The sequence below is a fragment of the Babylonia areolata genome, chromosome 7 (assembly GCF_041734735.1).
Source record: "Babylonia areolata isolate BAREFJ2019XMU chromosome 7, ASM4173473v1, whole genome shotgun sequence".
NCBI lineage: Eukaryota > Metazoa > Mollusca > Gastropoda > Neogastropoda > Buccinidae > Babylonia > Babylonia areolata.
Genome location: NC_134882.1, coordinates 40122861 through 40139956, shown reverse-complemented (window position 1 = coordinate 40139956; position 17096 = coordinate 40122861). Strand labels below are relative to the sequence as shown.

The 17096-nt window shown below is 40.7% G+C and overlaps 1 protein-coding gene across 5 annotated transcripts in view; it reads left to right on the top strand.

The window, feature by feature from the left end:
- Positions 1-17096, top strand: part of LOC143284028 (uncharacterized) — a 244453-nt gene that overhangs the window by 157599 nt on the left and 69758 nt on the right. For all 5 annotated transcript variants that reach the window (XM_076590593.1, XM_076590590.1, XM_076590592.1 and 2 more), the window contains one exon: positions 4574-4681. In XM_076590593.1, the coding sequence (XP_076446708.1) occupies positions 4574-4681 (108 nt within the window). The remainder of the gene's footprint in view (positions 1-4573; positions 4682-17096) is intronic.

The following is a 17096-nucleotide window of genomic DNA, read 5'->3' as shown; positions in this document are numbered from 1 at the left end:
TCACCACAAACGTTATTTCTTTGTCATTTAATTTAATTCAGGTTTTATGTTATTTTATTCTACCTTTTTATGTTAATAACATTGGGTTAAGTTTGCGTAACAACGAAGGGAGTTTCTCTCAAACTGAGTTTGTTAATTTGGTTTTCTGACGCATTTCGTTTTGTAAATGTTATTTTGGGCGCATTATGAAATGGTAATTGTGTTTGTCCAGCGCTGTTGAATACTATAGTGTGAATGTTGGTATGCAGAATAGGTACTTATGTCTTGTACATTTCAACATAGTTACATTTTGTTTTCTTGCTTTGTTTCCGTCATCTTAGTTTGTTTCAGATGTAAGATTATGATACAAATTGTTGGTTTCCATAAGACGTGCTTCTCAGCGATTCATAACGTGAACGATTCATGCATATGACTTTTTCCCTCTTGTTATCTCGACGCGATTAATGCCATCTCATTTTTTGCTGTTATTATTATTATTATTATAGTAGTAGTAGTAGTAGTTATTGTTGATGTTGATGTTGCTAGTATTTAACCCACCTGTGCTGAAAACACCGTCAATATCAATCCCGCAGAACCTGAAAATGAAAGAAGTCTGGAAAAACAAAGAAAGACACCTGTACAGTCAACAGATGAAGCGAACTGTGTCATTGTCAGCGCTGCTTTCTTTCGCTACCGATGGAACTTATCATACATTCGCACATACACACACATGAACACACATACACACGCACGCACGCCCTTCTTCCCCCCCCCACCCCATCCCCCTCACCCCCACGTTCCAACAACCTCGTTATCGGCATGTGTTAAGTAGACAATTAGAGAAGTTAGGGAGAGAGTGGATGGGCAAGTTCGTAGGTATCTTTTCTGTTGTGTAGGCAAGAATCCGGAGAGATTCCCAGCTTCCCCCCTCTTGTTTCCTTGATTTACTCTCACAGTTCAGTGATATGACTGGTTTATAAGTCCGGATCTTGGTCCAGTTGCCATCCTTCTGATCGGCTTCCGTTTTTTTCGGTTATTTGCTTTCATGTGGATGGATCTTTGTGAGGCATACAATAACTTTTTTTGGTTTATATATGTTGTGGGATTGATATGAAAGCCTTTTTCCGTTCAGGAACCAATGGGTGTGAAACTGTTTTTGTTTCCCCAGAACATTACCGTTCGTTTATTTGTTCATAGTCTGTTCATCTAAAATGATGATATTAGACTGAAAATAAATGATATTATTATTATGTGCATTATTATTATCTCTGTCATATGATGATTAATATTATAATTAATTGGAAATCATTTGTGAAAATCAATGGCAGGGGAGAAATATTCAACTGAAAAGGGTGCGGTTGGGGCGGATTGGGGGGAGGGGGAGGGGACTGAGGAAGCAAGAGAGAGAGAGAGAGAGAGAGAGAGAGAGAGAGAGAGAGAATATACAGAATGTAAAAAGGAGAGGGTGAGTGTCAGTGATTGGAGAAAAAAAAACATAATATTGGAAGAGTGTGTGCGTGAGAGGGGGGATGTGTGAAGGGGGAATAGGACAGAAAATTAATCAATAATCAAACATTACCCAAAAGAATGAAAATGAGACATTTGCTACGGCAGCGAACATTGAGAACGTTGCTTTAGATTACTGCTGTGATAAGCTAACCTACAAGCTGGCATAACGCTGTTGTGATAATATATATTCCCTTAGGACTGTAAAAAGTCATGCAGGACTGTGAATAACATGTATGCTATATATATATAACCCACAAGCTGGCATAACGCTGTTGAGATCTGTATTCCCTTAGGACTGGAAGAAGTCATGCAGGACTGTGAATAACACGTGTGCGTGCCGTTGCTGCCGACCTTCCTTCTCTGTGCCCTGAAACTGTACCGAAAAAATGAAACAAATCAGAGGAGGCAGTAGGCAGGCCGAGGTATGCTTTTTTCTGGCTGCATCTCTGGCTAACCTCATTGGGTAAGATGATCCAGTGTCTTCGAGCACGCGATGCAGATGGGTGTGCTTTTGTATCTACTCCTCCTCCTTACAAGATGGCCAGACGATGCTTTGCATTTGGTTCCTGTATCACGACCGTTCTTGCGACAGAAGGCAAAGTAAACTATCGGAAGAATATATATATATATATATATGGATTCCTACATTGCGATGACTTTGCTCGGCAGTAGTTACATCTGGCGGCATAAGAAACTAAAAGAACTCTCATTTTAGAAACTTTTTCTTATGCGTTCCTATATAGCGATTCCTGTGGTCGACAGTTATTGCGTCTGAAGGCAGATGAAACTTTCGGAACTCTCATACTATTCTTCCGTTTTTCTTTTCTTCCTATTGCTTTATTGTCTTTGTTGTATTCCCGTCTGTCTGTACCGGGCAGACGGAGCATAGTTTCGATCTGAGCCCCAAATGACGAACAGAAATGTCTGCGGACACGGCGACAAAGGCGTGTCGTTGGTGGCTTATTAACCAGTGAACTTCGTGTCATGATAGCTTATCAAACCAGACTCAAAATAGGCTTTGGAGTTTGTGGGTGGCTTCCTCATGGTGCCGAGTACATCGCGCAAAAGTTTGCTTGACAGACAGACAGAGAGAGAGAGAGAGAGAGAGAGAGAGAGCGAGCTGGGAGAGGGGTGGTGGTGGTGGTGGAGGGGCTGGGGGGCATTGTGAGAAAATGCAGTGTCTGTTTCAGAATAAACAGTAAGCAAGTGTCATGTTACGCATTGTGTGCTTTGATCTCCTAATAATGTGCTGCCATCACCGTCGTCTTATAATCGTTGTCATCACCATAATCATCATCACCACCAGTGAAAAGAACAATTTGCAAGAGAATTTTGATGGACTGTTACATGCGCAGATATGAACAATATTGATTTTGTTGTATGATATGTTCAGTGCTTGTCACAAACGTTTCCTATTTTCTTTTGATTTTTTGTTTACATTTACATTGTGACTGGTAGCTTTGTAACGTAGTTAATACTGCCCGACATTTTTTTTACAGGCCAGTGTTCATTGTTTAGACGTACAAATTATCATCATGGAAAGTGATCACGACACCGTTCATCATAGCTTTGTAACGTAGGTTTGTCCGACATTTTTTTTACAGGCCAGTGTTCATTGTTTAGACGTACAAATTATCACCATGGAAAGTGATACACGACACCGTTCACCATGTTTACAGATCAACAGCCTAACAACAAAGAAATCAGCGGTCACATATTTAGTTTTGATTTATCCACCTAGCCAGCATCTGTTTTTGTGATTGTGGTATGTGTTGTGTGTGTGTGTGTGGGGTGTGTGTGTGTGTGTGTGTGTGTGTGTGTGTGTGTGTTTGTTTGTTTGTTTCCTTTTTTTATATAGACATTAACCATCGCCATGTTTCTTTGTTTTTATTTGTTTTATTTTATAATTGTTTTTCTTCTTCTCCTCCTTCTTCTCCTGCTCCTCCTCCTCCCCTATTCCTCCTTCATCATCATCATCATCATCTTCTTCTTCCTCTTCATTGTATCATATTTATTTAGCTTACTAATTAATGCATGTTTGTATGTGTTTCATAATGTAATAATTGAATGAAAATGTATGAAAAAAATTGAAAAAAAAGGATACCAGCAGTCGTGGTCGCGGCTTCGTTGTGCGGCTGGGTGTGATGGCATATTGTGTGTAGACATGTTGTTGAAGGAACTGGTGACTGCTCCGAGGAAATGCATGGAACGCGATTGTGTGCCTTACAGTTATGCTTGGTTGTAATGTTATCGTTTCCTGGTTATTGTTTTTGTTGTTGAAAACGTTACTGTCCCTAGAAAGAAAGTGTTATTGATAAGAATTGAGCCTGCGCACATTTGATTTCTTGTTGTGTGATTGCTGTTGTTTTTAATCTGTTGCGACTGCATTACTATCGTACCTGAACTTGTTTTGAGTCCGTGGTGGACAGGTATTAAATACCATTTTATTTGTCTGTTTAAAAAAATGTTATGAAAAAAACTACCCATTTGATAATTTTGTTTGATTTTCTTCTTAATATTGGGGCATTAAAACACAATCAAATAAATTTCTTGTTCGTTATTTCTAAGTTTGATATTCAGCATATCGTAAAATGTTAAAATTAGATCGTTACTTAATTGTATTGAGTGATGCATCAGATTAATGAGTTCTTTAATTGATACACTGTGTGTGTGTGTGTGTGTGTGTGTGTGTGTGTGTGTGTGTGTGTGTGTGTGTAGATCCGGGAAGAACAGTTCAAATAACCAATAATTACAAAATTTATCCAACCAAAACACGCCAGAATAATGCTGATGATAATGATGATAAAATTATTTATACTGTTTTTTAAATATTGTGCAGAAAACATTTCAAAGCGCTTTCACGCCCAGCTTTCACACGCACTGACACAAAAGGGATGAAATCCAAAATTTATAAACACATAAAAGACGAGACATTTCACGACTGCAGCGGGGCGAATCCTTGATATATATGACGCCCACGGTTAGTTGCTTCGTAGCACAAGCAGTTGACCAGTTGTTCCTGTTTTTGCTTGAACTTGCGACTTCTCACTGTGCCAATGATTGTGTCCCTTGGTGGTGTGTGCAGCCGTCGCCTGTGGAGAGTTACGTGCCCTTCATGCCCAACGTGCTGAAGGTGTTTCTGGAGAATGGACAGACCAAGTCCTTCAAGTACGACAACAAGACCACCGTCAGGGTCAGTCACTCCCTCAGTGTCCGTGCGCGCACGTGTGTTGTTTCCCTTTTGTTTCGCTCTTCCTTTGTTTCTTTTCCCCCCATTGTTTCTTTGTTTCTTTGTTTCTTTGTTTCTTTGTTTCTTTCTTTCTTTCTTAACGTTCTGAAGTATGATACGATGACGACGACGATGTTGGTGATGGTGCTGATCATGATGATGGTGATTTGAAAATCATTTCATTCATTTATACATTTCTTTCTTTCTTTCTTTATTTCTATATGCGTTTTGCATATTTCGCCATGTTAAAAAGGCTAGTTAGATGTTAAATCAGGGATTATAATTACGTGCTTTTCGTTCACATCGTAAGACAAAGTTGAACGAATTACAAAAGCACGAAAAACTGTCGCGCTCTGTCTGTGTCTTTCTGTTTCTCTGTCTGTCTGTGTATCCGTCTGTGTGTGTTTTTGTCTCTGTCGCGTTCTGTGCATGTGTCTGTCTGTCTGTCTCTTTGTCTGCCTTTTTCTCTGTCAGTTTCTTTCTCTCTCTATCATTCACTCGCTCGCACGTTCGCTCTCGCAAAATCGCACCTCACCGCACCGTAAGAATGTAGTTGAAGGAATAGTATAACTTCCCGTCAGAAGGGAATTCATGTGTGCAAGTCTGACAGCTCTCCCAATGGAGAGCGCGTCACAATGTCTCGTCGACATCTATTTTGGGCTCACGGGAATAAACTAAGTGAGTCATCGTCGTCTTGTTTCGCGTGCTTGGGGGTATATATATATATATATATATATATATATATATATATATATATATGAGAGAGAGAGAGAGAGAGTTTAGACTTTGAATTTTGTTATTGCATGAAGACAATGTGTCTCTTCATTTATTAAAGTCTGAGGTTATGTGTATATTCAGCCTTTCCAGGTAACGTCACTTAGGTGACTAAGCGCAGCAACCCAGACCACAGCAAGTCGTTTTACTGGAAATAAATGGATTTCTGTTTTACCAAACACCAACACTTTGAATCGTTTTACACTCTGTTAATTGTTTATGACATAAAACATTTAATGCAATGTAAATTCTGACTTTGGGGGGAGGGGGGGATAGTTATTGGGAGGAAACCGCTAGAGATCAGCGGTTTGAAACAGACCATTGAATACTGACTAGTCACGATGAGAAATGATACATGCCTAGCAATGCCTGTCCAATGGCAGTTTCAGTTTTTCAAGGACGCGTTACTGCGTCCGGGCAAATCCATGTGCGCAACACTACATCTGCTAGGCAGATGCTTAACCGGCAGTATAACTCAACGCGCATAGTCAGACCTTGATTGCAAGCATATAAGATATGTGTGTGGGGGTGGGGGGGTGGGGGGGGTGTGGGTGTGGGGAGTGGAGAGAGAGAGAGAGAGAGAGAGAGAGAGAGAGAGAGAGAGATGTGTGCGTGCGTGTGCGCGCGCGTACGTATCAGAGTTGATTTCTTCTACATAACTTTGCCAGAGGACAGTACTCTCGTTGCCATGGGTCTTTTTCTGTCAGTGCACCAAGTGCATGCAGCACACGGGACCTCGGTTTATCGCCTCATCCGAATGACTAAACGCCCAGTTTGATTTCCCCGTCAGCTTTGGAGAAAGGGCGAGGCCGGGATTCGAACCCGGATCCTCACAGACATCCGTCCAGACCTAAAAGAGACCCTCCCTTCAGGGGTGAAGAACAGAAAGGAGGAGTCTGTGCTGTGCAGACTGCATGCGGGGCACACTTTTTTTTATACTCATTCTTACTTGTTGAAGGGGGAAGAGGCCCCTCGATGTATTCCCTGTGATGAGCCTCTCACCGTGAAACACGTGCTGCTTGACTGTTGGGATCTGCATGACGTTAGACACAGATATTACACGGCGGTTTCTTTGAAGACCTTGTTTCGTGATGTCCCTCCGTGGACCCTGATGGACTTCTTGAAAGAAGTGAACATTTTTAATCAGATTTGAAGGTTTTAAACTATGGAACTTTTTTTTAAAACTTTGAGTGGAAAGTTTGAAGTGGTGATTCGTTTTAATTGTTTTTTTTTTTACCCTTGTAGTAGTTATTAACGTGGCGATTGCCTTGAGATGGCCTTAGTGGTCGGCTAGGCTCTAAGCACCATAATTTCATTTCATTTCATCCTCACAGACATTGTATTGGCAGATAAGCGTCCTAACCATTCTGCCCCCTTTTCTTCCGTCCAGTTGCAAAGCACGGCAACAAATCACGTCCACATAAACCTTGATTGCTTTCAAGCTTCAGGTAGAATAAACCGTCGTTTTTAATGGATCGTATGGTAATTTATCATTTTCTGGAACAGAATAGGACGATTTGCCAGCGGCAGATGTGAAAAAATCAAGCACTGCCAGGTTTTTTTTCTTTCCACAAAGAGACGAATGTCTGTTCTGGTGTTGAAATAGCACAGAAAACAGACCTGTCTCTATAATTTGTATACTTGATTTGCTGTAGAGCTGCGGGCTCCCTCAGATTTCGAAGTTGGAAAAAACAGAAAAGAAAACTCCAGTGTGTTTTTACACGGTGGCTTGCGAACACTCAGCATTTTCAGGTAATGATTTCTGAAGTGCAGTTCGTATGACTGGTTACTTTGAACGTTCATGCAACGTGCCTTGAACCCTTCAGTTTTAGAAGAAAACACAATGTTGTTGTTGCTATTGCCGTCGTCGTCATCTTCGTCGAGTGAATGGTCAGCAAAGCTGTATCGAGCAGCACGTGCCTTAAATTTCGTCGGACACTATTCTAAAAAAAAAAAAAAAGTTTTCGATGTAAGTCAAATGTTAAAGCAATACTGATGTCGACATGAAAAAGAAAAAAAAAAGAGAAGAAAAACAACCCAAAATTTGATTTGATTTGCTTGTTAAAACAAAGACTTTTATCAATGATTCATACAAACTCTCGATGAATCATACAGTTTATGCAGTGTTGGAAGCTTGTATAGCTCTAGCTAATGCTTCTTTTTTTCCTATTTTTTTATGGTTTTTATTTTATTTTTATTTTCCTGGTTTGCTTGTTTCTCTATTCACCTGAGCAATGGGGGCCTATTTCTTTGCCTTTCTGCCTTCGTGTGTGCAGCTGGTATAACTGGCCTGTTGCTGCTTTGGATTCTATTGAGATGCTGTACATCCGAAACACTAACACTCACGTTACCATTCAAGGTGTAGTGGAAGGAGTGGGGAGGGGGTAAATTGGCTCCATACAAGGACGTTGGGCGTTAACTGCATGTTTGGTGCATTTCTGTTGTACATGTGTGGGTGTGTGTGTGAATGTGTGTCTTCATGTTTTACATTTATTCGCTTATTTATCACCATCGTTGTCTTATTTATTTATTTATTTTATTTTATTTTATTTTATTTTATTTTATTTTATTTTAATTTTTTATATATATCATTTTATTAGTATTACTATTATTATTACTACTACCTTTTTCTATATTACAATTATTATTCATTTATTTATTTATTTATGTAAGCTTATCTATTATTTATTCCCCCGTTTTTGTTTTTTGTTTTGTTTTGTTTTTCTCTCAAGGCCTGACTAAGCGCGTTGGGTTACGCTGCTGGTCAGGCATCTGCTTGGCAGATGTGGTGTAGCGTATATGGTTTGTCCGAACGCAGTGACGCCTCCTTGAGCTACTGATACTGAAACTGGGCGTTAAGGCTTCCTTACAGGAGCTTTGTCTATTGCTCCGCCATTCGGTTTAAAAATGACAGCAGTAATAATGATTATATTAACGATTATGATATTAATTGATAATGTTTATAATAGTAATGATGATAACAGTGATAATAATAGAATGAATGAATACAATAATCTTCATCATCACTACAAATAATTGTCATCTCCTGTAATGAACACACAATTTTCTGTCTAAATTGATTATTTGATATTCGTATTTACTCCTCTTGAAGGGGAAAGGGGATAATCTTATTATTTGATTTCAGCCAAATTGGGACAGCTCGGGCAATGAATTAAACTGAGAAAACGGATGATTGCAAATGTCGGCTGCTGTGCCACGGATAGAATGAGTCGGATTACCTACCTAGCATTTATTACAAATAATGTGACGAAACATAGTTCTTTTTCTCCTCCCACCCTCAGCACTCCCCTTGTGTCCCCCCGCCATTGTAGTATTCCTGTGGTGTGTGCGCTTGCGGGTTGGTGCTTGCGTGCGTGCGTGCGTGCTTGCGTGTGTGTGTGTGTGTGTGTGTGTGTGTGTGTGTGTGTGTGTGTGTGTGGTGCCTTTTTTCTGCGATTATTTGTATATCTGCAATTTGTTATAATGGTGGATACTGATCATGTGTTCCATTTCTGTGTCTTCAAGTGCTCTTGTGTTGTACAGTGCACATATATATTTATGTATTGTTTCATGTGAGGCGCTTTGATCCCATCTTTGGGGAGTTTGCGCCATATAAGTACAATTTATTATCATATTATTTGATAATGACAAAAAGTGATATGTTAATTCATATTAACATTGACGAGGATGATGGTGGCACCCGAAAGTCACTGGATTGCACTTGCTGGTGCTCACACCCACACCACAAATCTTTGATAGATGACGTTGGTGAGGATTACAATGGGCACTTTAATGACAGCAATAATGATTTTTGCAGAACACTGTGTATCCAGTAAGACTCGCACAAACCAGCGAAACACACGAAAACCTGATTGTCTTTTGTGCCCACTGGCATACAGATGTTTTGATCCTTGGCAAATGGTGGTGAAGCACCTGACGACCTCTGGAGACGTCGAAACAGCGCTATCTGAAACGATGTCTGACATGCTGTACTCAGGAATCTTGCGGGCGATTCAAACACTTATAGTAGATTCTTTGAGGGGTGGGGGGTCGTCACTTTTTTTTTGGCCTTACTCTCCTGAACGTTGTCTGGAAAGCGTGTACGGTGAAAGTTATATTTGAATTTAACCAGGCTGACTTCTGGAGGTGGTTTCAGACTGTCAAAATGGGGAAGAGTGAGAGGAGGGGGTAATGTGTAGACATGTATAAGAGTTTCAGAGAGAGATGGAGGAACGGTTAGGAAAGAAGAGGGAGAAAAGAGAGAAAGAGGGAGAGGGAGGGAGAGAAGAGAGGAGGAAGCGTGGTCGCGTGCCAAAACAAATGTATCAGCATCGATTTTGTTCTGCCTCGTGGCAATTCGCCAATCCTCACGTTTAGGGAGTTCGAATATATATATATATATATATATATATATATATATATATATATATATATATATATATATGTGTGTGTGTGTGTGTGTGTGTGTGTGTTTTCATTTCTTTTTGCGACGACGACGTAACATGAAGAACAACAACAAAAACAACTTTTGTACTGTTTTGAATTTTTAATATTGTTATCATCATCATTATTATTGTTATTATTATTAATGTTGTTGTTGTTATTCTTATCAATAATGATAATAATAATGATAATAATGATAATAATAATGATGATGATGATGATGATGATGATGGTGATAATGAATTATTATTATTATTATTATTATATTATTAGTAGTAGTAGTAGTAGTAGTAGTATTAACAGCAACGACATTGTGCTGTCGTCTAAAGCTGTAGGGTTTGAAACATATCACGTGAACGTTCAGCGTAACCAATGACACGCATTGCACTTCAGAAATTTATTCAATTTATTCCTAAAATATGCTGTGTGTTCTAAGGCCAGTGGATCCCTATTCGTGTCGACTGTGTCACTTGATAATGGACTGAAGGAGCTGTGACCAGTTCGATTTCTTGGAAAGATTGACGCGGTGTTTAGGGAGGCGGGTTTGATGAAAATGTGGACGATGTGAAGAAGCACAGGAACAGGGGGATAGTTGAAGTTTGTATTATCTTTTTGAATTTTATTGCAAACTCTGGTAGTTTGTATTATCTTTTTGAATTTTATTGCAAACTCTGGTAGTTTGTATTATCTTTTTGAATTTTATTGCAAACTCTGGTAGTTTGTATTATCTTTTTGAATTTTATTGCAAACTCTCGTAGTTTGTATTATCTTTTTGAATTTTATTGCAAACTCTCGTAGTTTGTATTATCTTTTAGAATTGTATTGCAAACTGTCGTAGTTTGTATTATCTTTTGGAATTGTATTGCAAACTGTCGTAGTTTGTATTATCTTTTAGAATTGTATTGCAAACTCTCGTAGTTTGTAGTATCTTTTAGAATTGTATTGCAAACTGTCGTAGTTTGTATTATCTTTTAGAATTTTATTGCAAACTCTCGTAGTTTGTATTATCTTTTTGAATTTTATTGCAGACTCTCGTAGTTTGTATTATATTTTTGAATTTTATTGCAAACTCGTAGTTTGTATTATCTTTTTGAATTTTATTGCAAACTCTCGTAGTTTGTATTATCTTTTAGAATTGTATTGCAAACTGTCGTAGTTTGTATTATCTTTTAGAATTGTATTGCAAACTCTCGTAGTTTGTATTATCTTTTAGAATTGTATTGCAAACTGTCGTAGTTTGTATTATCTTTTTGAATTGTATTGCAAACTCTCGTAGTTTGTATTATCTTTTTGAATTTTATTGCAAACTCTCGTAGTTTGTATTATCTTTTTGAATGTTATTGCAAACCCTCTTTGAAAAAAAGACATTAGAAACTTGTTTCTTAAGCGTCTTTATTTTCCATGATAACTTTCAGGATAGTTCTCCTTCGAGTTGAATAAAAAGTTAGGTTAAAGGTTAAGGGTCCCATGTTTTTTTTAACGGCCATCGGGCAGTGAACTCAGATCCACTGTCTCTAGGGCTGGGCATAATAAGGCGAGGCCCAGTCCTCTCCTTCCCGCCGTATGGACCTTCCCATGTACCCATTCACATCAGGGTAGAGTGAATAAAGTAAACTGTATTTCCCTGGGACACAACGCCATACCAATACGTAGCCTCGAACCCCGGCCACTGGTGAACACTGGATCACAGGTCCAACGCCGGACCAGATTCTGCCTCGGCGCCTCGAGTTGAAAAACATCCATAAAATCAGTCTTCATTAGAAGAAGAAGAAAAATAAAAGTTAATACATTTCAGTCCATCTATCGCGCTTATCGTAGTAGTGAAGCAGAATGGCATCCATAAAATCAGTCTTCATTATAAGATATAAAGAAAATATAGTAATAAAATATAATGTTAATCAATATCGCGCTGATCATAGAAGTGAAACAGAATGACATCCATAAAATCAGTCTTCATTATAAGATATAAAAGAAATATAATTAAAAAAGTTAACCCATCCAGTCCGTCTACCACACTGATCGTAGTAGTAAGCAGTATTGATAAGTTAACCCATCCAGTCCGTCTATCACACTGATCGTAGTAGTAAGCAGTACTGATGAAGAAGTCGCTCCTGGTCAGCCCTTCGTCATAGATGACGGTACGATGTCTGACCGTGCAGCCTCGATCTATCGCCGTTGACCAAACAAGTCAAGATTCCATCGAGAATAATGGGTAGGGCCTGACTGTCTCTCGCGATATATACCCCTCTCTTTATTTTTTGACTGTGGACTTGTGTGTGTGTGTGTGTGTGTGTGTGTGTGTGTGTGTGTGTGTGTGTGTGTGTGTGTGAGTTGATTTTATTTCAAAATGGTCAATATAAATAAACAACTACTGCGCGCGTGTGTTCGTTTGTGTGTGTGTGTGTGTGTGTGTGTGTGTGTGTTTGCGTGTTTGCGTGTTTGCGCATGTATATGCGTGCTTGCGTGCGTGTGTTTGCATGTGTACGTGTGTGCATGTTATCTCCCCCACCGCCCTGTTACTTATATTCGATGGGCCGAAACGTTCAGCCCAACCCCTTCACACCAGGAAGGAATGAGGATAGCTGCGGGAAACACCAGTGGTTAGCGGCAAAGTGATGGATCGGAACTGTCAGTGTGTAACCCCACGAGGGCTGGCGGTTTCTGGCTGGACCCCATTACAGCCAGGTTTTCAGACCACATTCGCGTTTTATGAATGTGTGATAGCGTGGGACATAATATCACTGTTTTGTGCTGCGTCTGGGCTTGGATGCACAGGAAGTATAAACGATAATGGCTTTAGATTTGCATCCCGTGGATCATCTGTTTGGAGGCCAGGCAGTGACTGGTGGATCAATGATGGTGATTGTTTTAGCAGCACGTGCATTTCTGCTAGCGCCATTATCCCCTTCCGGATTGTATTCGCGTGCAGAAGGTCGCGTGCGCGATGTAATCCCTTGTCAGTGTTTGGTTGGTCATGGAAATAAAAGTAAACCCGGCATAACCAGTCTTCGAAAATAAGCTGCTTTAATCCTAAGTTAAGCAGTTACATACATTCGTAACGCTTGAAATTTGGAATCGCAGCCCACGAACGCTGGATAAAAAGAAGAGAAGATTTGGAGGTTATTTTCATTGTATGCACGACTTAAACATTGAGATCGCAAGGGAATTTTCGTAGAGCCCTCCCAGAAAGAAAAATTTGAATGTCTCCAATACACGTCTTAACCCTTTCAGTCCTTTAAGGTCTTCTGTCTGTGCATCCCTCCTAGCCTGGCTGCATCAAAGGGAAGGGGTGCTTCACTTCAGGCACAAACTTACAGCAACCGCTCAACCAATAGCTACCAAACTTTACAAAATGACTGAAATACGAGGGTCATTCAATAAATAATGTGAATTTTTCGGTATAAGGACTTCTAATACAGATAGAAGCTTACTTTTTTTTCTTTTTTTTTCAACGTAGTCTCCCAGCAGTGTCACACACTTTTCCCATCTGTGCACAAGCTTCCGTATTCCCTCAGCGTAAAAATCTTTGGACTGATGTCTCAGCCAGTCGCTCACAACACTTTTGACTTCATCGTCACTTTCAAACTTCGTGCCTCTCGTGAACGCTTTCAAGGGACCAAACAGGTGAAAGTCTGAAGGGGCAAGGTCTGGGCTGTAAGGGGGATGAGGGAGCAGTTCCCAGCCCAGCTCGTTGATGGTCTGCACCGTTCGGGCTGCTGTGTGAGGCCTTGCATCTTTGGCACCCACCGGCAGCTGACCTTCGAGTAGCCAAGGTCATCATGGACAATTTTGTGTGCTGTCCCAACAGATAAGCTCAAAGTCCTTGCAATGTCATCCACTGTCACCCTTCTGTCAGACTGAATGAGGTCATTGACTAATTCGATCACCTCAGGAGACCTCACTTCTGTAGGCCTTCCAGGCCTGTCTTCATCCTCAACACTGCTCCGTCCTTCTTTAAACAATTTAGCCCACTTGTAGACATTTTTTCGGCTGAAACATGTGGCACCATACACAGTTGACATTCTCCTATGAATTTCAACTGGTTTGCACCCTTCAGCAACCAAAAACTTGATAACTGACCGCTGTTCAATCCTGGAGCATGCTTCTTGGTCGGCCATCTTTGTTAATCGCCAAAACTCTCAAAGTTTTTTTTAATCTGCAAAACAAATTAAATCCATGTGAAAAAGAAGTAAAACAAAAAAAAAGAAAGAAAAAAAAGTAAGCTTCTATCTGTATTAGAAGTCCTTATACCGAAAAATTCACCTTATTTATTGAATGACCCTCGTATAATTTTGCTACACGTTGCTGAGGTACGTAGACAAAGGATGCAATTGTTTGCTTGTAACTTTAAATTAAAAACAGAAATAGTATTCTGTTGATGTTGAAGGTTGTAAGCAAGGCAATCCTCTTGATTCAAATGTCCGCCATTGATTATTTCCGGTTGATTATTTCATCTCCTTCACTTTCTCAAGAATTATCAGATGAATTACTCGTCATTATCTGGGTCGAATTCACTGCAAGACTCCCATCATAATTTCACTGAGCACTTATTGTGCAGTAAACCTTTCACGTTTTACCACATCGATGCGGAAAGCTGGATAAGAAACACACCGATCGTTCGATTTTTGGAGCGAAACTTCGCGTGCCAGCGAGGAAGAAAGTTGGGTTCGAGTTACATGCATGATAATGAGCTGACGAACCGGTTTCAATAAACGGGTTCTTCGCCTGCCTGCTAGGTGGGCTCAGGGCGGAGAATAGCGATCAGCGGGGCGCAGGGTTGAATAAGTTAAGCCTCTGAAGTCCGGGGGGAGGGGGGTTGGGGGGGGGGGGGGGGGATAGGGCCACGGCAACAAATCTCCAACGCACAAAGTTCTGAAAGATTCTTTTCGGCTATGCCCATGTCATTCCGGCTGCCTTCTCTCTGTGTCAAAGCTCCAGTGCCATTCACGCCTTGGTCTTCCCACCTTCCGTTTGCCCAGTGGGACTCTTGATATTTGATTTGATTTGATTTGATATGGATACCTATACAGCGCCTATCTTCGGTCGGAGACCAAGCTGTAAGCACTTACAAACTCGGAGTCATTTGCACAACAGGGTGCCTACCTGCGTGGAGCCGACTGACGGCTGCCATTGGGCGCTCCTCATTCGTTTCAAGTGTCATTCAATCTAATTTCAGGCACGCACAACTACACACTCTGACAGACAGACAGACAGACAGACATGTAACATTTTACGTGTATGACCATTTTGCTTATCTAGACCGCCATGTAGGCAGCCATACTCCGTTTTCGGGGATGTTCATGCTGGGTATGTTCTTGTTACCATAACCCACCGAACGCTGACACGGATTACATGATCTTTAACGTGCGCAGTTGATCTTCTGCGTGTGTATACACACGATGGTCTGCACACATGTTAACCTGAGAGATCGGGAAAAAATCCACCTTTAACCCACCAGGCGCCGTTATCGAGATCCGAACCCGGGACCCACAGGTTGAAAGTCCAACGCTTTAACCACTCGGCTATTGCCCAAGATATTTTCTGGAAATGTAACTACTAACTGTAACTACTCTTGTTTTAACACGACTGTGTTGCTGCCCCAGCGTCAAATCCCTAACCCAGTACGGTTACTTTTTGTTTGTTCATTTGATGATGATGGAGTCTCCCGTCGGACTGACGGATGAGTAGGCAGGCAGGCAGGCTTATCTGTCGGTGTGTGTCCTCATATGGGGGAAGAGGCCGATTCTGGATGCGCAGCACTTCCCACGGGTGTTGCAAGGAAAAACGTCTCCAGAAGTTGAGCCGTGCTTCCTTCGCTCACGCTTCTCCTTAATGGCCAGTGAATTGTTCAGTTACATGCTCGTAATTTCCTGTCGGAAAACTGACTCTGTTGACAGCCGTTCCAGGGTGAGTGTGAGTGCAGTGAGAAACTGGCCGGTTTCACGCGTTGTTATTGATTAGTTTTGGGGTGGAAGCCCGCGGGCTTATTGGTCGGTTGGACACCCGATGATATCAGTTCTTCCTGGGGGATATTGTGTTTTTTTGTCATCAGTATAAGCGCGCGTGGCCGGTTGTCTTGCAGATATATTGGAATGATTTGTTTCCCATATGAAGGCACTGGTGGAATCACAGTGTATCCCTTTCTTGATGTCTGTTATTGTTTTATTAAACTTTGTCTGCGTTAGATTTTTGTTGTTTACACCTGTTGCAAAACCGCGTCACAGTGAAAAGAAAGAAAGAAAAAAAAAACCAAAAAAAACAAAAAAAACAAACAAAAAAACCCAAAACAAAACCAACCAACCAACCAAACAAAACAAACAACAACAACGACAACAACAACAACAACAACAAAAACAACAGCAACAAGCAAACAAACAAAAAACGCGTAGTGGTCTATGCTTGATTTTGACATGATTATGTAATCATTTAAGTTTGTGTTTTGTTAACGTCTCTCGACAGGGAGGTGGGGTGGGGGGTGCGTGCGTGTGCACGAGCCTGCGTGCATGCGCATGTTTCTGTGTGTGCGTGCGTGTAACATTTTCACTGCAGAAACGTTCACAAATCAGCAATATAACGAGTTGAGAAGACGGAAAATTTAATGAACATGTCGAGTTGATTTTTACGTAGCAGTGATTTCAAATGTTCCACGAGAAAGTCAAAGCAGCTTTTGTATGGCGGACACGAATCAGTAATTGATTAACTATTTTTTAATCGAATTAAAACAAAACAACAAGAACACAAACGACAACAACAACAGAAATCGGGAAACCCGACTCTTTTCTTTTCTTTCGTTTTTTTTTCTCCTTCCTGTTGTTGGTTTGTCATTTCAACACCGGTTATAACTTAAACCGCTTTCTTCCCAGGGAGTCTCAACTCAGTTTTTATTGAATCGAAATCCAACCCGCCCTCCTCCCCCCTCCGCCCTCTCCACTGCTCCCTTCCCTACACTTGTGTGCCGAGTCACCCCAGATGCATCATTCTCACGCCGCTGATCCCGAATTCAGCATACACATTCACACCCAGCTTGCCGTAGGTTTCCTCGTTGAATGCTTCTGTTACGCTGAAGGTTCCAAGTGCATGAAAAACAGAAACGAATTAAAAATGTGGAAAAAAAACCCCATCTGAACCAGAATGCGTTGGTGCTTTAATATGAATTTTATGA